Below are 21,775 nucleotides of genomic sequence, written 5' to 3'. Positions count from 1 at the left end.
AGACTAGAGAGTTTAACTGAAATGCAAAATGTTTATAAATGATGGATATTATGGTGGTCTAGACAACTAAAAAGATATCCAATAAAATTCCTGAAATAAAAAGACTGCTTATTAGTGAGAAGGAGCTATGATCATAGTCTTTCTACTGTGACTTCTAGGTGTCCTCTGAGTGTCCTTTCAGGGATTCTGAGGTTTTGAACTTTGTGGGAAAGGCTGGGGTCCAAGTGCTAAGTTTTCTTAAGGTTGTTTCTCCCCAGGGAGAAAGTGGACCTTTTCTTTTTCGTGTGTGTTTGTTTGCAATGCCTGTTGGAGTTGAGGAGCAATCTTTTGAAAATGATGAGAATATGGAATTGGCCATTGTAACCTAATTCAGCAAACAAGTTCCATTTGGATGATTTTTACCCTGCCTCTGAGAAACAGAAATGGGCAGGTTGGAGTCTCCCCAGACCCTAGATAATTGAGTTGAACTGGTGTTGTGTACTAGATGGTCGTACATTAGCTTCAGCCCTCTTGCCCTCTGCAAAAACAGCTCTCTTTTCTCAATTATTTAAAATAAATAAATCAATGATACCATAAAAATGGAAGAAGAACACATTAGAAATAAACACCCCTCTGCTTCTGTATGGAAAGCATAGTCTAAACTTCAGTGATTTTAAAGACAATTTTAGTGAAGGGAGAAAACCCATCTGTATGGCTCGGCAAATTAATTTTGAACATTTGAAGATAAAAAGGCTGAGTTCCTTGGAACTGGCTTTAAAAGTCACAATCTGTGGCAATCTGAGGTATTCAGTGACTAGGGGCTCTTCTGTTTATTCCAAATACCCCTTTATCATTGGTTTTGAAAGAATATGGCTCTCTGTAAAGCACTGCCAATTGGGAAAAGAATCAGATAATGAAGAAGTGATGTTACTGTGATGACACCCCTTTAGGCCCTCAATAGGATTTCGTCTAAATCAAAAGACTTCGCTCTATTAGCGCATTCGATGAAGGAGGGAGAAAAGAAAAGAGGGGGGCTTTTCATTTTTTTCTTTTTCATCTTCATAACAAAACACATATTGAATAAAAGCTCCTGGATGAGCCACAATGCAAACCCAGAGGGTGGAAGAGATAATTTTGTAAATTGTAAATCAGAAATTCTATTTGCAGTAGATGCTGAACACATGTAATTTGCCAGCATAACATTGTTACCCTGAATATAAGTGTGATGGATGCCTTGTAAGTTTGAGAAGAGGGACAGAGTCATTTAAATGTCAAGTTTGCACAGTGTTCCTGGGTTCTGTGGATATCAAATCTTAGCCTTCTTGGGCAATCTTTAGGAGCAGTATATTGATCTATTGGCACTGCCTAGAGACAGAACGGTGGGCAAATGACCTGGGAACCTCCCTTGGATTTCTTTCATGATCAAACAGGTATTAAACCAGATGAAGTGAGTTGGTGGTACCTGGTGCTAAGATGATCAAGCTTTACAAAATGCATTTTTAGAAGGCTAATATGTCAGACACCTTAGCAATTTGGAATTGCTAACCCTTTCTAAGTTTGAGTTGACTTTATGAGATGTTCTCTCCTTCACATTAGCAAGCAGAATATACTGTTCAGGTTGGCTGTATGAACTGGGAAGCCAGGTAATTGACTCTGGTGGGAGGACATGAGTGGATGGCTGAGCAGAATAAGATCAATCCAAAGTCCCATGGAGTAGCTCTCCAAGAAGAGTAGTCAGCTCTAGGGTCCTGATCCTCAATTTCTGTATCTCATCCTAGTGTGGTGAGCATCACTATATCCCTTTCCCACTGACAATGCTATTTCTAGGCCAAAGCTAACACAGACAAGAGGACACTTCAGACGAAAAATAAATAACAATTATTAGAAATCATAAGGACATTTTTTTTGTAATTGAAGTCATGAACTGTACTAATTGCTTGTGAAACTATATGCTCTTTACTGTATTTTATTAACTGTACTATAGGAGAGTGTGGCCATTCTGTTTATTGGCATCTTGTAGATATATTGAGAGTTTTGCATAAATGTGTTATTCATCACAAACCAAGCCACATAAATAAAATATATAGAGAGATATTAGTACTGTAACCAAAGTCTTAGAGAAATAGCTTAGTAAATGACAATGCTGTCAGAGAACATGAAAGACTGAAATTAAGCCTTGCTTTTCTTCAAAATATGATGTTTAAACAAACTGAGCTTCAGTTTTTCACAGTCTGGGGACAGGTAAAAGAAGATATTCAAAGCACCACATGGGGTTCCTGCTAGCAGATAGAGAAGCATCCTTAGAGAGCTAAAGTAACTTTTAAAAAAGGAAAAGAGGCTGGGCGCGGTGGCTCAAGCCTGTAATCCCAGCACTTTGGGAGGCCGAGGCAGGTGGATCACGAGGTCAAGAGATCGAGACCATCCTGGTCAACATGGTGAAACCCCGTCTCTACTAAAAATATAAAAAAAATTAGCCGGGCATGGTGGTGCGTGCCTGTAATCCCAGCTACTCAGGAGGCTGAGGCAGGGGAATTGCCTGAACCCAGGAGGCGATGGTTGCAGTGAGCCGAGATCGTGCCATTGCACTCCAGCCTGGGTAATAAGAGCGAAACTCGGTCTCAAAAAAAAAAAAAGGAAAAAGAAAAAACTTGCAATACTTAAACCCGCAAAAGAGGAAGATGATTATTCCTTTTCTGGAACCCTTATGACAAATCCCTACATTTTCAAAGAGTTACATGGGATTTAGTGAGGCATTGATTTTCATGTGTGTTGCATTCCTAAATTACATGCAGTTCTTTGGAAATTTAGGGTTTGTTGTTACAAAGTCAGATAATAGTTTGATTTATATTGACAGAGTTTGAAGAATGAATAAACCTAGGCACTTTGGGGCAAAAATACCAATCTCCAAGTTGCCCACTAGTCAGGCAGGGACAACCAGAAAGAAGGAAAAAACAAAAGTCAAATCTCCAGTTCAAAATGCAGATGAAAAATTTGAGATTCATTTGAAATCAGAGGAACAAACATGAAAAGCTGGACAGGGCCATCATAAGGCCCCAACGATGGGTTTTCGAGAACATTCTCCTAGAACGTTTCCCTGTTTGGGACTGCAAGATAAATTATCAAGACAATTTTTATTCAGACCTTGTCCTGTTTACAACCCATATTACAAAAAGTTATATTATTATTGTCATCTTTTAGCAGCATGAGTGATACAATCTCATATTCATAATATGGCTATTTTATATTTTCAGCTTTATGAAAATCTATAGATATCAATATCTGTTTTTTTAATGGATCTTGCTGAAATCCTGCTGCCTGAGAAGTTGTGCGGTACTGCTGTGGAATTATCACAAAGCCTCATCTGACAATTATGATATCATATCAGGAAAATATGACTTTTAAGTTTGGAAGAAAACTTTTACAGTATCATGACCAATCATATTTTAGTTTGGAAATAAAAACTAAGGTCTATATGTGATAATTAGTTGAGTTACCTCAGTTGCCACAATCCCTCTATCCCACCCAAGGCTGTCTGTCAGTGTCAATGAAATTGAATGTCAAATTGAAAAACTCTAAAGCTATTTCTTCCATGTTAGAAAACCACTAGCAAACACATCTTCCTGCCCTACTGGCAAGAGAAGCAAAATTAGCACATATCCCTCTCCTTGTTTTGTCAAACTTTAATCAAACTGTTTATACAGACTGTGAGGTGATCACATACTAGACCCAAGCATAAGAAGATCTTATCTCTAATGCTAACTTTGGATAGTCTTTGTGAAACATATTCATTAGACTTCTCTGTGAGCAGTTGGCACGGTTAATCATTGTCTCTTCCCTCTTTGGCTTCCTTGCTGTTTTTCTTCTTTTCCTATCCCTGTGTCCCTCCTTCTCAAGCTCCGTCCACTCCTTAAATAATTCGTGTTCATCACATTCATACCCCTCCTAGCTTATTTTTTTTAAGCCCTTCAATATATCCTATCTGGGTGAAACTCTCCTCTTCTCCTCCAAGTTCATAGCTTCAATTTCTACCTACATGCTCTTGACTAGCTGAATATTTCAAAGACATCTCAAAACCTACTTGCCCCAAGTTGAAATTATCTTTTTTTCAGCACCTGTCCCCCAAACAAACAATAAACAATTCAAACCAACCTTTTCCATGTACCCATACCTGTCTTGGATGAATGACACTGACGTCTACTCCAATGCTACAAGTACAAATCTAGGATTTATTTTAAGATTTCAAAGGGTTCATTACTTATTTATTTATTATTTATTTATTTTGAGACAGTCTTGCTCTGTTGCCCAGGCTGCCAGGCTAGAGTGTAGTGGTGCAATCTTGGCTCACTGCAACCTCTGCTTCCTGGGTTCAACCAATTCTTGATTCTCCTGCCTCAGCTTCCTAAATAGCTGGGATTACAGGCACTCACCACCATGCCTGGCTAAGTTTTGTATTTTCAGTAGAGACAGGTTTCACCATGTTGGCCAGACTGGTCTTGAACTCTTGGCCTCAAGTAATTCACTGGCCTCAGCTTTCCAAAGTGCTAGGATTACGGGTGTGAACTGCCACACCTGAACCAATGGGTTCTAATTACCTACAACTATTGAAACTTTTTAACATGTTAATCAGGACATTCTCTAGTCCCTGTATCATTTTTCCAGCTTCTTTTCTTGCCACTCATCCTCTGACAATCTGTGATCCAGCCATTCTATTTGTAATTTCCCAAATACACATAATGCTCTCTCAAGCTTTTGGGACGTGTAAATGACTTCCCCTCTCATCATATCTTCTCTCTGCCCCAGTAGTATCCCTCTCTACCTTGTGGATTCTTACTCAAATTCTAAGACTTGGCTCAAGAACTTCTCCTGTGTGAAAATTTTCTGAGATACACAAATATTCATACTTGCTGCCCGAGTAGGTGCCTCCTTTTGTGTTCACATAGAGCTCCATGCAAATATTGTAAAAACATTGATTACATATAATAAATAGTTGTGGTGCATGTTGCCCCCCCCAACTATACTCTCTGAGTTTCTTGGCAGTAACTACAGTTTTTCATTCGCCTTTGTATTCACAAAATTTAACAGTGACTGCTCAGTGGAAGTACACCATAAGGGTTTTTCTTTTACTGAATATATATTTGGATCAGCCACATATATCTGAATATATTCCTAGGTATCTGATTGGAGCAAACTATGACTTGAGTCCCTACAGAAAATTCCCTTCTGTGGGAATTTGAACTGCTCCTTGATCCAGTTCATGCATAGTTTTCTGCAACCTGCTTCAGTACATTTCTTCAAATTGGTATTTGACTTTTGATATTCAAGAGTATACAGTCAACTCTCTGATCCTAGAAGAATAAACCCTTAGGTAAGGTGTTTATGCATTTAGAAATATGGATTTAGCTGGCTTCATATTTCATAAAGTTTCACAGACTGATGACCCTAAAGATGAGCTTCTTAGTCTTAATCTAAGTATATAAGAGCTGTCTACTACATAAGACCAAAAGTCTATCTCGTCCAATATTCTAATATATTGCTAACTTACTTTGATGTATGGAATACTTTTCTATCAAAAGCTGACATTTATGATACTTTTAATGTACCTTTTGAAAATGGCAGCGAGGCTTAGAGATTGCTTTAGTCTGCTCAGGAGGCTATAAGAAAATACTGTAGACTTGGTGGCTTAAAAAACAGAAATTTATTTTTGTGCTGTTCTTGGGGCTGGAAGGCATCATTGGGTTCTGGTGAGGGCCCTCTTCCTAGCTTCCACAGGGCCACCTTCTCACTGTGTGATCACGTGACACACCTCTGGAACTCTGGTGTATCTTGTTCTTATAAGGATATTTATCCCTTATAAGATAAAGGGATAGCCGGGCGCGGTGGCTCACGCCTATAATCCCAGCCCTTTGGGAGGCTGAGGCAGGAGAATTGCTTGAACCCAGGAGGTGGAGGTTGCGGTGAACTGAGATGGCGCCATTGCACTCCAGTCTGGGTAACAATAGCGAAACTGCGTCTCAAAAAAAAAAGATGAAGGGATATCTTAGAAGGGATATATGGGGGGGACCCAACCTTCATAATCTCATCTAAATGTAATTACTTCCCAAAGATCCCACCCCTAAATACCATCACATGGGGGCTTAAGCTTCAATATATGAATTTCGGGGAGACACAAACATTTAGTCCATAACAGAGATTAAAGCACTTTTCTATACGTACTTAAATAATCCACCTACAGGTCAAATGCTGACTTCAAATTCTGTTTTCTTTTCCTTAATAATTTGTCTTTATTGCTTTTCATACATAGGTACTCAAATAATGAGTCCTTTACAAAGCAAGATGTTGCTAGTTCTCATTCATTGTCTCTTATGTATTCCTCAAAACATGAATCATCTTTTAATGATTATTTTTAATGTATGTTTATCCATGTTTCTTAACTATTTTAGTGAAAGCAAATAATACAAGGTTTCTCACTCTCTCTCACTCTTTAAAGTTTCTCACAACAAAAGGAAAAAAAAGAAAAGAAAAAGCTGGGCTCTTGGTGCTTCTGGCAATTACATTCTAACACAAGTAGCACCCAGACTGTAATTCTGATAAGTATTTCAGTTCTTTCTTGAAAAATTAAATTCACAAAACAATTGATTATCAGTTATAAATGGCAAAAACACCATCTGGTTTTCAAAATTGGTTAAATCCATGTAGCAAAGGGGAAAATTTTGGAACCTGTAGTTGGCGAGGAGTTCTAGTCCATGAAGCAGAAAATGACGAGCTTTACTATGAGAAAGCCAGAGTAGTCATAACTTGTACTTAGCGGCTGCGGGAATTTGATACGTTCTTCACATGTTCCATATGTTAAATCGCTTGGCGAGATCTTCAGTGTGAAGGAGCTGGGGGTGGGAGAGGCGTGTGGCTAGTGGATAGACTAGAAACAGCTTAATCCTAAATTCTCTGCTCTGCTTCTTGCCATGTAGACCTAGTACTAAAGGTGTCCCAGAACTCAGTTTCTCTACCTGGGGAACTATATGTGCAAGTTCCTCAACCTTATGGCACAGGTGGCATTTTGATGGAAATTTCTAAAGCTATTTGCATTCCTCTAGTGAGGTAAGTCATACGACATTAGCATTTCCTACAGAAATGTCCCATGTTGTTCTTTGCCAACTGGAAATTTGAGTAGGTGTTCATTTGATGTGCCAAAAGAATGAAGGGAGATGAAAACACCCCACATCTTCCAATGTCCCCATACTGTGTTCCGAGTGTGGGAGGACTGGGGCCTGGCTAGATTCTCCTGGAGATTCAGCTTCATGAGGAATGCTTTTCCTTAGGAGTATAGTGCAATTCTGTTATTTAAAAAAAAAAAAAATGTTTCTGGGCTGCTGGCATATTTTCACCTTATGTTAAAAATGTAGCTATCCTTTGCTTATTATTCATGCATTGTAATGTGAAATGTATTCATTCACTTAACAGACATTTAGTAAGGCTTGGTGGTTAATTGCATAGGCTCTTTCTGCAAGTTAGAGACTATAATCTTAGGGCAGTTACTTAATCTTTCTATTCATGTTTAAAAAACATAAAATGAAAGATAATAATAGTAGGTACTTTGGGGGTTGTTCCAAGGATTAAATGAGATTTTGCATTTAGAATACTTAAGAAGGATTCAATGAATGCAAGAGTAGTAATAATAGTAGTGGCAGGTAATAATATTACTTTGTGCCAGGCTCTGTGCTAGGATTCTTGGCATATAGGACTTGTCCTTATAGTTTATATATCACTTTCAGCATACATAGGGCCTTAAATTTTTTATTCCAATTTTGGTGGAATTCTGCTCTCTATTTGGTGTGACCCAGGTACCTCACTGTCAGAGGTAATAAGAACAGGTAGGACTTTACAGACTGGGCATTATCCTGGTGCCCATGAGGGGATGGTTTCCTGCCTCCTGTAGTGCTATTCTCCTGTTGGAGCTTTCCCCACTTCTGGAGGACTGCCTGCAGTTCATGCATCGGGGCCTGTAATTACAGAGCAGAATATCCAGGGCTGTGAAGACCGTGCAGTCTCGAAATTAGTTTATGCATAATGGATAATAGGAGGCTGTTTTTAAGTGTAACTCATTTGGTGGGTTGGCAGATCATGACTTCCTTTTTGATATGTATTATTTATTTATTTTTTAGCAAGATGAGGACAGAAGGCTAGGGAAGTCATTTGGCGCAGCTCTCCTAGACTGTAGCTCAGACTTAGCAATTTACATTCAGTAATCTCTTGGTCATTTAGCCACAGATAATTTGTCATGGTTTGTTTTAGCTGTTGTGATATTGATATTTACTATGCAAATTGTATTTCCTACATCTTATTGTTCTGCATTCTATGAATACTTAAATTATTATAAACCTTTACACTTAATATGGCTCGTCCTTCAATTTGATGCTTGAGCAACAGAGGGTCAGAGCGCACACGATCTTCTAGAGGGGAAGGAAATAAGTAATTAAAGAGCAGACAAACAAGAGAGCCAGCTGCCTGGCTGAAAAGAAAGCAAAGAGAATTTCTGGAGGGAGAGTGAGTCCGGAGATGGCAAGTCGCTTCAGCAGGAGAGGCTCTCCCAGAGACACGGGAAGCTCGGAGCACCTGTTGGTGCCCAGCCTCCTTAGGAAGGGCTGGGGGCGCAGAGGAGGAGTGAGTGGGTTTGAGCCCCGAAGGAGGAACACGGCAGACCGTACTTTCACTACACTCCCTATCACCCACTTCCACGACCCCTGCTCTTTACCTGACCGAATAGATTTTTTCCGTTGTGTAATCTTAAATATCTAATATTACAAATATGTCATACATATTTCAACACATGCCTATATATCAAAACCATGGAGGAGACCCTCGGTAAGATGGGAAGCCTGAGCATACCCTCCTCGATCTACCTTTCCCGAGATTCTGCTTCAAAGACACCGACTGGAAAATCTCAGAACCCGACTCTAAGGCTGCTTTCTCCAACTATCCCGGAGTCTACCGCTAGGCTGTTGAGCGGGCTCTCCCGCTCCGCCGGACGTGCAAAGCACGCATGCACTTCTCCCAGATTGTTTTGTCAATCCGGGGACCTGCATTCTTACTCTCCACTCCCGCACAGCCCCTGTTCCCAAAGATCTGTTCCTTCGGTGCAAGGTGAGTGACGGAAATTTGCAACGTCTGGTTCGCAGGCCAGATGCACTCGGTGTGCGGGACAGAGGACCCTCTTAAGGGAGATTCTCCAGTCGTCGGTCTGATACAGCGAGTGCTATAAACATTCCTAATAAAGGTGTACAGGAAGCTAGACCCGCCCCCTGGAGCCCGAGTCCTCGCACGCCAGGCGCCCGGGAGAACATTTTCCCTGATCTAGGGGAAGCAAAACCGAATTTTAACATAAACATATTTGCATACGCCCCTCCCCTTGGCCCCGCCCCTAGGTGGCGCGGGCGCGCCGCCGCACGCCAGCGCCAGGGGGCGGAGTGGGGGAGGGGGGCGAGTCCCTCGGAGAGCCGGGTTGGGCTCGCGGCGCTGTGATTGGTCTGCCCGGACTCCGCCTTCAGCTCATGTCATTAGCATATCATTAGCTGTCCGCTTGGGCACCGGAGGCAGCCAACGCCGCCAGTCTGAGGCAGGTGCCCGACATGGCGAGTGCTGTGCTGCCGAGCGGATCCCAGTGTGCGGCGGCAGCGGCGGTGGCGGCGCCTCGCGGGCTCCGGTTCCGGCTTCTGCTGTTGCTCTTCGCCGCGGCACTGATCCCAACAGGTAGGTGTGGGCACCGGCCAGTTGGCCCCTAAATCTCCCAAGGCACCCTAATAGCCGTAGCCACAGAGGGGGGAAACGTTTCCATGACAACCTCCCCCCACTTCCTAAATCCGAAGCGGAGGGAGTGTTGAGAGGAAACTCAGGGCTGAGAGGGAAGGGGCTGAGGGAATCTGTGAGCCCCTTCTCCGCTGCCCGGCTGGGTGTGAGTCCCCAGGGATGGCTGCACCCACACCTTCTCTCCCCGGCTTGGAGCGGGGTGCGGAGTGGAGTGGGAATGGGGGGCCCGGAGGCTACAGAGCCTGGGGGAAAGGGATGGATCGAAGACACCCTTGACCCTTCCGGACCCTCCTAAACTCGCCGTCGTCCCCGTAACTTGCCGGTCCTCCTGTCTCTCAGGGCTACCCATTCGCCCCCACCTCTCCAGCGGCCCCCCCCCCGCCAGTTCTCCATCCCCGAAGCCTCCCCGTGGCTGACTCCCAGCCGCTCGCGGCGTGATTCCTCCTCGGTCCCCAGGACATCCCCAGACTTGTCTGATCTCCCCTGCCCCTTCCCCCCACGCGCTCTTGCCTTTCTCCCCTGTTCTCGAACTGCACGCCTCTCGTGTTTCCCTCCGGCGGAACGCAGCCCTCCGCCCCCTCGGCTCCGCTGCGGGTCTCCTTGGCCCGGCTCCAGGCAGGGAAAGTTCCCCTGCCCGGCCCCGCGGGGCGTGGGGGGGAGCGGCCACTGTCGCCGCCTCTGCAGGAAGGCGCCTGGGAGCCCGCAGCCTGCCCGCCCCACAGCGTCCTCTACCACGAGTGGGGACACGGGATTTCCCGGCTGCCCGTTCTTTCGGCGGCCCGAGGGTGGTGGAGGGGGTGTTCGCGGCCTCTGCGGCCAGGCGGACACTCTGCGGGCCTCCGCGCGCCCCGAGAGAAGAGCGGTCTTGGGAATTTGCCCAGGGCGGCTCTGCACGCCGGAGCCTTCCCTGAAGACCCCGAGCACTCGGTTGGAGCACGACGTGTGACTGCCCGTGTGCCGGGCGCGTTGGCGCGGTCGGGAAAGAAGAGGGCAGTGTTTGCTTTTGCTAACAAAAGGGAGCCGAAGCTCTTCCCCAGCGGAGAGGCCGGCCGTGCTGCAACCTGCCTCCCTTCCCGCCACCTCGCCGCGCTCACCAGCAGCGCGGCGTCCCCGCGCCCCTGGCCGCCTGCTGCCGGCTCCGGGCGGGCGGCGGCACCGAGTAGCACGGGGCCGCCGGGGGCGGGCGGCGATGCAGGAGGGGATGCAGCAGGACTCTGCGCCTGCAAAGCCCCTCCTTGCAGCTCCAGAGCTGCAGGACCCGGGAGCAACAAGTGGCGGAGGACGCCGAGAGCTCAGCCCCCACCTGCGGAGCCCCCGGCCTGGGCCGGCACAGTATTGGGGGCCACCGTGCTGCTTCGGGGGCGGCTCTCGGCTTGGGCTGTGCCTTTTGTTTACACGCTAGAGGACACACAGTTATGTAAACACCGCAGGAAACACGCTGTAGGAGACGGGGGATGTGTGGGGGTGCTAGCTAGAGATTTGAGGGACGCCGGGTTGCCTGCTTGCCCCCAAAACAGGCTTGCAAAGGGGCTCGACTTGGGGAACCTATTGGGGGGAGTCTGGCAGCAGCGTCAGTTCCAGCGCTGAGGATTTTTTCTTCAATGCCACTGTCTCCGGATGTTATGTGTTTTTCCTCTGAATTCTTAATTTATGAGTTACGAGATAATTGGGTTCAGCCGATGCCGGTGTGGTTACAACTTCATTTCGGGTGATGCCTCTGACTGGATGGGTTCAATAAAATGTTTCTGAAAGAGATCCCTCGTGCTGCTGCATTGTAAAAAGCGCCAGTGTCAGTTAAACGTGAGCGTGAGTAAAGGCTCGGTAACTGGCGCATAATAGAGGCAACAATAGGCTTGTATTGGCTGCAAAAAAAGGAGGGGAAAGCTATGGTCCGGGATATTGCCTTTTGACTAAAAATGGGAGTCCTGCAATGACGCTTGGCAGCAGAGTAGGATTAGATTATGCCTCCCCTGTCAAGACTGCTCATTGAAGGCACCGGGTAGTAGCAACGGTACTATATTTGTAACTATCTCTCGGTAAGAAGTTGCTTTCCCTGCGATGGATATATGCTGACTTAGGAGCGGTCTGGAACTCAGCCGTGCATGTCGAAGCTACATGAAATTCTGTTGCCAGTTACCATGGAAGCAGCTTCTTGCTCTTGTGTACATCCCTGTTTGTATGCTGGTTATCAGATTATGTTCAAATTAGAAAGTAATTGGGTTTGATTTGTAGTGAGGGGGTGAGATGGCTTTCTTAATTGTTTTTCTTTTAATGCATATATATAAGTATATATATACATAGTGAGTTTGAGAGGAGGTCTTGGCTCATTCCGGGGTCCCACATTCCAGGGTTAAATTTCAGGTGGGCACCAAGGGACTTTTCCTCCTCAGTTCTCTTAGTTTAAGCTTTCTCGGAGGCCTCCAGTTCCCACTCCCAGGATTAAAGAAACCTGTTGGTGCATCTGACTTCATTAGGCTTGTTTCATTTGCATCCTTGCTGGGAAAGCGAATTAAGACCATCGTGGGTGGGTCCTGGTTCTGTTTTCCCTTGTAACCGAAGCCATCCATCCCCACAGAGAATAATATTTCTCCTGTGATGTTTGGATGAAATGGATGTTAATGAAATGCAGCAAATATGGGATTGCTTAAGCTCACTCCACAGTGTTAATCACGCCTGTTACGTTCAAGGTGCACGCATGATGTTTTCGATCCCGAGTGAACCAGTAGCTGATCACCTCCCTCTTATCATTTTCAGGATTAGAGAAGATGGCTGATGGGTGGTGGGTTTATGGTGGTGATGGGAAGGAGCCTGGCTGAGTTTTGCTTGCCGTGGCCTGTTGGATCTTGCAAACCGGGAATAGGGACTTTGCAAAAGTGCCGCCCTGCTATTGTTGCCTTTCCCTGCATCGAATTGAATAGCCGCAGGAGGGACTTGCACTTGTCTGTGATAGATTTGATAAAATATCCCTCATTAATGCCACTTTATATTTACAGTGTGTCACTGGAGACGCACAAGGCTTCATTTAGTGACTTGTGTGACGAGACAAGCTTGCATTATTTGCCTGGGACATTTTGGAGGAACAAGAGACCCATTGAGCAATCTTTTGAAATGGACAAATACGGAAAAAGGGGGGAATAAAAGAGCAGGCAGTTCTCTGGAACAAAGAGCTTTATTCATATGGATGTTGTACATGCTTTATCCAGTTTTCCCCAATGGCTCTCCTGGTAAAGGGGAGTGGGACAGGGAAGACGCCAATAGGCGGGACACTTTCGTTTCCTCTCTCACTTCCTGACTTCATATTCTTATCGGAGTTGGTCCCCAGCTCACTGCCTGCTCATCTCTCTCCACAGTCTCTAAAATCCCAGAAGGTAACGGGTTCCTGGGTGCCAAAGAGAGATTATGAAATCCTTGCTCTCAGCTCTGAATTAAGACAATGCTAGCTACCTGTTGAGGTTGATGTCATTGGAAGATACATTGGTTGAAGGGAAAGAGATGTCACTTTTCCATGACATGTGTCAAGAAGTGGTTGATAGTGAATGTCAGATTGGTAAGATGTCTTGCAATTATAACATTAATCTTACTATTTATTTTGAAAGAAACGCTGTGAAAACCAACATCCAAAAATTTTATTCTTATTGATGGTGCTCTTGGAGTTTTTAATGACTCTTTTCCCACACCTGGTACGTTTTAGTCTCATACCTAGGTGAATTTTCATCATTCCTTGGCCTATATAGCTAAATGATTTTTTAGACTTTAAAACTTGATAAGATTTTTATGAATATAAACTGTCTCATTCTCTTGGGGTTTCTGTATGTGACATTTTAATGTATAATTGGTCACTTAGAATTTATATTTCAAAAATGATTGTGTTTGTGGGTTTGTGTGTGTGTGCACGCGTGCATGTGGATGTATATATATTTTTAAACAAAAGTGCATTTTAATGTGGGAAATCTCTTAAATTGGGCCAAACTAATCAGTGTTATAATTTGAGTGGAAATTTAGCAGCAGAGGAAGAAAATTCAAAATAAATCCAAAGGATTCAACTGCTGTATGTCTTTCTTGGGAAGAATAGTACTGACCATTATGCTGGGCATTTTTAACTGAAAATCCAGCACAGAAAGGAGAAATCACACAGCGACATCTGTTGCAGAATTGAAAATTTGCTGCTTTGAGTTGGAAGCAATTAGTCCCATATAAGTGCCTAATGGTATCAGTGTGTGTGTGTTTGTGTGTATATATAAGTACTGATACAAATACATACTTATGTATACATATATATGCACATTATACAAAAACTTGCTCACAATACAGTATTCATATTCACATTTAAAAGTATTTAATAGAAAATGTAACATTTTGGCACTAAAGCTGTTTTCAAAATTATTACCTTTTGAGGAAATTAGAGATTCTTATAATCATGGAATTTTTGAGAGAGGAAAGATATTAGAACTCATCTGGTGAAATCCCATTTTGAAGTGAAGTAGCCAAGGCCAGGGAGGAAAGAATCTTACTCCGTAGTTGAACTGAGGCTAGGTTAGCAACGGATCCTGGACAGGGACAGGTCCCTTGATGTCCAGCCAGTGAACCTTCTGTTCTGCCTCCTGGCAGGGACGCCTGGTCAGAGATATGGATCATGGATAGACACTATCTTGGCTAAAAATATTTTTATTTTGAAGGCAGCAAGATTAATTGTTGCTCTAGGTAATAAACCCATGGATCACAGGAGTGACCTCTGGGAAGAAAGGACCAGTTCTTGGTAATGTTGTCTTTGGTGTTGACAAATGATCCCGAAACCTCTGGACTTTATTTGGCAGCCGCAACAGAAATGTCATCCAAAGCACCTTCATAGGGGAGAAATCTGGATTTGTTTCACTGGAATAAGTCTGATATGCAAAAACCAGGCTTCAGAAGGCTCAGGTTTAGATTTTTCGGTTTTTTTATTTGTCTTTTCAAAGATTAATATTAGCAGTAGAACTGGTTCTGTGTAACTAAGGAAAAAACGAAGTGTTCTTAAGTCAAGAACAAGAACATAGCTTGATTTTCTTACCAGGCAGTTGTGTCTTTTCATTAAGCCAAGAAAAAGCTGAGCATATTTTTTTGTTGTTTTTTAAAGAAAAAAATGTTTTATTTTGGAAGGATGACTTTTTTTTTACATTGATTAGATTTTTCTTTTTTTCCATTTTATTAAGGAAAATTTCAAATATATACATACAAAAGTGGAAAGAATACCATATTTAACCATGTATGCAAATAACTCCGTTTTAATAATTATCCACCTCTGGTCACTCTATCCTCTCTGTGCTTCCTCCTCTTCTCAGATAATTTAAATAAATCCTCGACATCCTATCATTTCTTTTGTAATTACTTCTAGAATGATTTCAAAGATACAGCCCCTCTTTTTCCACTCCTTATCACAGTATTATTATCTGAGTGTACGCACAGTATTCTCACCTGGATGTGCCAAATTTTTGCCTTAGCTTTACTGAGGAAGAGAGAATGAAGCCTTGTTGCAGTTGGTGAAAGCAAAGGCGGAGACCAGGGAAGCTAAAGCACGATTTTTGCTTGGTTTGGTTTATTTTGAGCAAGATTTTGTTTGGATCAGATGAGTTTTATTGTTGTGTAAATACAGTTGTGTAAATATGCAGTAATTGTAGCTAGTCCCTCAACTGTGGTGTGCACTGGAAAGCACCCTTGGCAAGATTGGCCATTTCCATTTGTTCCCATAATGAATACCCTCCATGTGAGGACTTTTGTGGGTAAGACTGATGTTAGTTTGGTGACTGTGAGATACCCCATTCGCATATTTATCTTTAAAGGCCTCCATAGTATAAATACCTTTGCATTTTGTGAATATATTGCTTAAAATAAAAACGTCTTTTCCCATTTCGAACTGGCTAAGTGCTAATTTCAGCCTGCTATTCTGTAACTGAAGTGATCACAAAATGCCTTCTTTGGTGTGGGAAGCTCATACATCAAGCTGTAAGTATTTGGGCCTTATTTTTGTGGGATGGTGGGGAAGGAGGATGGGGAGAGAAAAGGTTACTATCTTTACTTCTAAATATTTGCTCCATTGATTTAAAATGCAGATTTTTAATTTCAGCTAGAAATGTTGGAATGCTTCAGTGTTAATTTCTAAACATCTTTGATTTTCTGAAAATAGGTTGGTTCCATTTTCCAAGGTTCACGAAATGTGATTTTTTTTTTTAAATAGGTTCTTTCTCGAAAGTCATTAAATGTGGACTATAAATCTGAACCGTTTAACATTTGGTTTTTTGTTTCCAAACAAACAGGTAATTATGCATGAGATGATTTTGAGGGGTCTGAATGGCCCTGGCCAGGTGAAAACCTGCCCCCTGCACCGCCTTCTCTGAGTTGACCAGGGCACAAGAAAAGCACAGAGGAGTGCGTACATTCACGGTTTGGGGAGCACCACCAAAATCGAATAAAAAGCCTTAGTTTGGAAACCATCAATGAAGGAAAGAACCCACTGGAATGTTTGTAATTACAAGTGGCACCTCCTTGTTTAAATTTCAGAAGCCACAGTTTCTTTTTCAGAGATTTAAATTGCAGGCTCTAGCCAGCAGCTGCTGTTGTGGTTAATGGGCAGTTTCTCTTTGAAGATCTTCCAGTGCTGGTTCTCAAAAGCTTTGCTGCAGTTGGCCTTGAACTAGTGTTAGAAAAAAGGGCAATGTAGGTATTTATACACATGCACAGCTCAAATGATGTGTGGCTTTTATTATTACTCAAAAGAGACTTGGCGTTACGAGTTGAGAAAAAGCCAGTACTGAGAAAACCTGTTATGACTGACAGGTGTCTTGAATGAGGTGATTATCTTAAGGGAGATAAGATGGGAGAAATTTTTTCTTTTAGTAGATGTTTTACTGGAATATAAGCATTTGACCCAACATTTTGGTGTAGGTATTTCAGAAATGTTAAATAGGCTTGAAATGGAAGTGCTGTGATATATATTTAAATGCTACTCAGTGTTTGAAGTTGATATTCCAGTGGCATAGACTTTTAAAAATGCCTAGAATAAGTATCTTGCTCTTGGCAGACTTCCTTGGGAAGGTAGGTGCTCTGATTCCTCGTCGGCTGTCCAGTCCAGTGTCCAGTTAGAATTAAGTTATGCAGTTCCTAGAGGAGGTGGGGAGAATCTGCCTGAAAACAAAGGGTTCTCCGGTCCCCTGTCTTCCATTGTCTGTGCCATATCTCAACTTGGCTGGGATTAACCTAAAAGTTAACATTTAAAAATTTTACCTTTTCTCTTTCTGCAGTAGGTATCAACTTTTCTCAAAGTCTCCATTATTCCAAATGACACTATTGACATCCTGGTCTCCAAGGCTCTTAAATTTGGAGTCTTTTTTCCCCTCCTTTGCGTTCATGCTTGCAATGAAATTAAATGGAACTGATTGTTTCTATGGAACAGTCTCTGGAAACATCAGTGTCCTCTCCAAACCGTGTTTTGTTAACAGGAGGCTCCTAGCCACTTCCCCTTACTTTAAGTCCTCTGCTAGCTACTGCAATTCTAATTCTTTTCAGGGCAGGATCATGACATGCCCCATTCAAAAACCTAATCTTAAATTCTTACTTTTTGCACCAAACTCCACACTGTTTTGTCTTTAGGTTGTTTCTTCCTCAATTGCTGTCTCACTCCCTTTCTAATTGCCCTCATTTCTTGTTACTTTTCAGCCTAATCCTGATGGGACTGGAAGACTGATGATTCTCCAGTGAAACTGAGGAAGAAGGTGGTTCTGCCCATCAGCCTTCGGCTGGTTACCATCGCATAAAATGCTCCCTTTCTCTTTTTTCCCTTAACTGTCTGTCTTGGTTTGTAGGTGTAGGATGGCTGCTTTCTCCTTGCCTACACTGAGAATAAACACCTTCTTTTGACATTTTTCATTTTAACTAACGTATATTTACCTAAAACATACCTCAACCCAGACATTTCTTTTTTGACTTCACAGGTGTATACATGATTATGTTTCTTTATGCTAAACCAAAATGTGTTAATATTATGGCCAGGATTTTAATGGAAATTTAAAACTTTAGATTGTTGAAAATGTATTGTCTCCATTTGGTAGTTTGAATATGGGGATTTACTACAGCATGAAAATGGTGTAATTGACTCAACAAATTACAAGCTGTCAAATTAAGACTTTCAGACAAAGAGTGAAGTCCTTTAGAAATAGGAAGACTTTTTAAGGGCCTCAGGTGGCGCTGCTGACTTGGGGTGAATAATATTGGCTCCTCTGAAGATGATCCAAGCAATACCACCTTAGAGGAGTAATTGGTGCTCGTGTCTGCTGCATGTAGTTACCAGAAAAAAAAAAAATCCTAAAAAATCTACCCAGAGAAATGAAAGGGACGTGCTCTAAAATCCAGGCCTTTATAACTAGTGTTTCAACATGTTTGACTTTGGGAGCAGTGCCTCCTAACTAAACCCAGTTACCGCCAGCAGTCACTGCCAGACTAGTATCCGGGCAGGCCTAGGAATTTGGTTGCATTTTGCATTTTGGTAGATGACATAGAAGGTGGATTATCACTGGCTCAAGAAACAAAAAATGAAATCTTTGTTTCTTAGTGTACCTGCTAAATTTGTCATAAGGATCTTTTCAAAGCCTTTATCTGGGAGCAATATCTGCCAGAATTCTTTCCTTCCTTTTTTCTTTGCCTGGCACCCTTCTTTTCAGAGTTCAGTTCTTTCTAGTAGTAAAAGGTTATGCGGCATGATAATACAGTGATTTAAAACGTTGATTATCTTGAAGTATTTTGGGACAGTTTTAGGGAATAGGTTGTATGTCAAAATGTGGTATGTGTTTATCTGGCTCTTTGCTGAATATGCCTATATAAATCCAGCCTCCTGGATGTTACAAGTCATCCCCTTGATTTCTTCTTTTGAATGTAAAAGAAGCATTGCTTCATTTTTCTTGTAGAAACCCTTATTTAAACAATGAGAACTTCAAAGATAGGGAGAAAAAAACTAAGTTAATTTAGTACTAAATTACTGTTCAAATGGTTTTATCTTTTAAAAGATTCAAGTAGAGATTAGCTTAAATAACACTGAATTTCACTTTTCCTTGTGCATATTTTGTGAGCAAATTTCATTTTGAAGAGGCCTGTCTTCTTTAGTTTTGTTAGTAATCACATAATTGTTAGTTGCTATTTATTTCCCTTTCCTGAAGCAAATCTCTCCATATCTGAGCCAGATTGGCAAGCGAAATACCCAGTTAAGGCTACAGGATAGTAAAACCAAGTGCTTCAATCAAACTGCTTACTTTACAAGATGACTAAAATAAAATAATATATATGAACATTCTTAAGTAGGAAATGTTTTCTACCTATTTACCTGTCTCTATTTATCAATCACTTTTATTAAAACAGCACTACCTAGTGGTAGGGGTTATTTCTTTGGCTACTACTAACAATAACCTTTGTAAATCCTCCACATATTATGGAACACATATCCAGGAACACTGGAAAACCTACTATTTAGAAAGGATTAATTCAGGATATACTCAGTCATCTCTAAGGTGAAACTGAAGAACACCATGACAGCAAGATCCCACCATCTAGTAATCTTGGTGAAACTGACAATGATCAGAATCTCAAATTTTGGTGGGTCTTCTAATGCAGAAAGGACATTATTGTTTTACGCAGTTTTCTATATTTTATATATTATGTTTAATAAATTGTATCTCTGTAGCTAAGCCATAAGACATTTGGTAGAAAAATGGGCATTTAAAAATGACTTTAAAATTGAGTATCTACTTTTATACCAGGCACTGTGTTAGGTTCATCTTTGTCTTTTAGAAGGTTCTAGTCTATTTTTTCCCTCAACCTTTATTTCTGAAAATTTCAAAGCCACAGGCGACTTAAAAGGAGAATACAATGAATACTTGTATTTACATTACCTAGATCCATTAACTGTTAACATTTTCCCCATTTTCTTTCTCTCTCTCTCTAAATAATGTATACACACATACTCATCTTTTTTCTTCCCTAAACCACATGAAAGCACATTGCATTATGATGAATACTTTAGCAAGTAACTCCTAAGAATAAAGACATTTTCCTGGCCACACACAAGACCATTATTACATTAAAATTATCTAGTCTATGTTCAGATTTCCCAGTCACTTTGTTCTCTCTGCTGCAGAATCTATCACAGATCACACATTGGATTTGGTCTCTAGTCTCTTTTAATCTAGAACCATTATCCTGCTTGCCACCTGTTTTTTCTTTAAGGAGTTTTTAAGGGGCATGTTTTATGGCCTTGGCATTTTGATGAATCCACCTGCTGTTTTGTAGAATGTTCTGCAGTTCTACAAATTGTTCGATCATTTCCTCATGGTTCAGTTCAGGTTAAACATCTTTTGCAAGAACCCTGTATAGCTGATACTGCCAACCTTCTTGTAAGAGGGACATAATATCAGTTTGCTCTGTTATGAGTTTGATTCCTTGGTTCAAGATATAAATTTAGTTACTTGGTGTAGGTGCATTTATAGATTTCTCTATTTTTGTCCCTTTATAATTAATAAGTAAACTGTGGGAGGTTTTGAGCCTGAAGATCTTGTTCACTAATGGCCCTTTACTTATGAGCAGCATTGATAAACCTTGTCTCAATCAAATATGCCAGTGGTTACAAAACTGTGATTTTCTAATTTTCTAATTCTTCTATATTGGGTAGAGGCATTCCTGAATGAAGAAGAGCTTGCCCTTGTCTTCCCTACTCGTCTCCCTTTTTCCTTTTTAAGAAAACTACAATGGATTCAGTGTAGTATGTTTCATTACCATCCAGTTTGGCCAGTGCGAAACCCTTCAGAGTGGATTCTGTATCCTTTTAATATATTCTCATTAATTTTTAAGGTCTTTTGTATTTTATGTCACAAGAAGGTATCTGTGTTTACATTATATTTTCCCTTTCCCCATCCTGGAATCATTTATTTCTCCATGGAGTCCTGATTCTTTTTAGTCAAGGAATGGTATTTAGATGGCAGATAACAAAGAATTGTGCTCATTGCTATTGACTTCTCATTGTTTCTAAACTTTTCAGTGAGCAAACAAGGATGTGTGTGTGTGTGTGTGTGTGTGTGTATAAATATATATAAAATATCCTTTGTCTCAAAAAAAGTTATATGTATTTTTAAAATACGCTCACACAGTTGGCCCTGTACTCAAGGATCAACTGTGAGTGTATTTTAAAAATATTTATTCATTTAAATCACAATGTCATGCTAATACTTTCAATTCCAGTCTAACATCCCCGAGTTCTTTCTCTCCATCTCCCATTCCTTATTCGTGTTTTCTTTCTCCCATGGTGAAAACTCTGTTTCCCAGTGACGTCAGTATCCTAGTACAAAATAGTTTTGGAATTACTCCACCAAGACCATTGTAGGCAACAAATCTACCAAGTAAAGCGCAAGATTTTTTTTTTTTTTTTGAGACTGAGTTTCGCTCTTGTTACCCAGGCTGGAGTGCAATGGCGTGATCTCGGCTCACCGCAACCTCCGCCTCCTGGGTTCAGGCAATTCTCCTGCCTCAGCCTCCTGAACAACTGGGATTACAGGCACGTGCCACCATGCCCAGACGGGTTTTCACCATGTTGACCGGGATGGTTTCGATCTCTTGATCTTGTGATCCACCCGCCTCGGTGCTGGGATTATAGGCGTGAGCCACCGCGCCTGGCCCAAGATTTTTTTTTTTAACCATTCTTTTTGTCTTTAAAATAGATTCCACTGAGGGTAGATGAATACAATGTTCACAAATTCACAAATTAGTTTGTGTGTGTGTGTGTGTGTGTGTATCAATAGATACAGAGTTAGGATCATTCTGTTTATATTCTGTTTTAATTTCTTTCCTATCATCAATTTATAATTTAAACATAAATCATTAACATGGCTCAAAATTGAAACTATACATTTGCATTTCATTCCCTATGGTTTTTGTCCCATTCCCACCCAACTTCCTATAGTTGCCAATTTCATACATTTCTTAT

The 21,775-nt window shown here is 41.7% G+C and overlaps 1 protein-coding gene across 26 annotated transcripts in view; it reads left to right on the top strand.

Annotated features, from left to right (window-relative positions):
• The first annotated feature begins 9,581 nt into the window (after positions 1–9,581).
• The window catches only part of CADM1 (cell adhesion molecule 1), a 336,780-nt gene continuing 324,586 nt past the window's right edge, over positions 9,582–21,775 (top strand). For all 26 annotated transcript variants that reach the window (XM_035264633.3, XM_002754498.5, XM_035264632.3 and 23 more), the window contains exon 1: positions 9,582–9,723. In XM_035264633.3, coding sequence (XP_035120524.1) covers positions 9,603–9,723 — 121 coding nt within the window. In that variant the 5' untranslated portion in view covers positions 9,582–9,602. The remainder of the gene's footprint in view (positions 9,724–21,775) is intronic.

The sequence above is a fragment of the Callithrix jacchus genome, chromosome 10, assembly GCF_049354715.1.
Source record: "Callithrix jacchus isolate 240 chromosome 10, calJac240_pri, whole genome shotgun sequence".
Lineage (NCBI taxonomy): Eukaryota > Metazoa > Chordata > Mammalia > Primates > Cebidae > Callithrix > Callithrix jacchus.
This window is presented reverse-complemented; position numbering and strand designations above follow the sequence as displayed.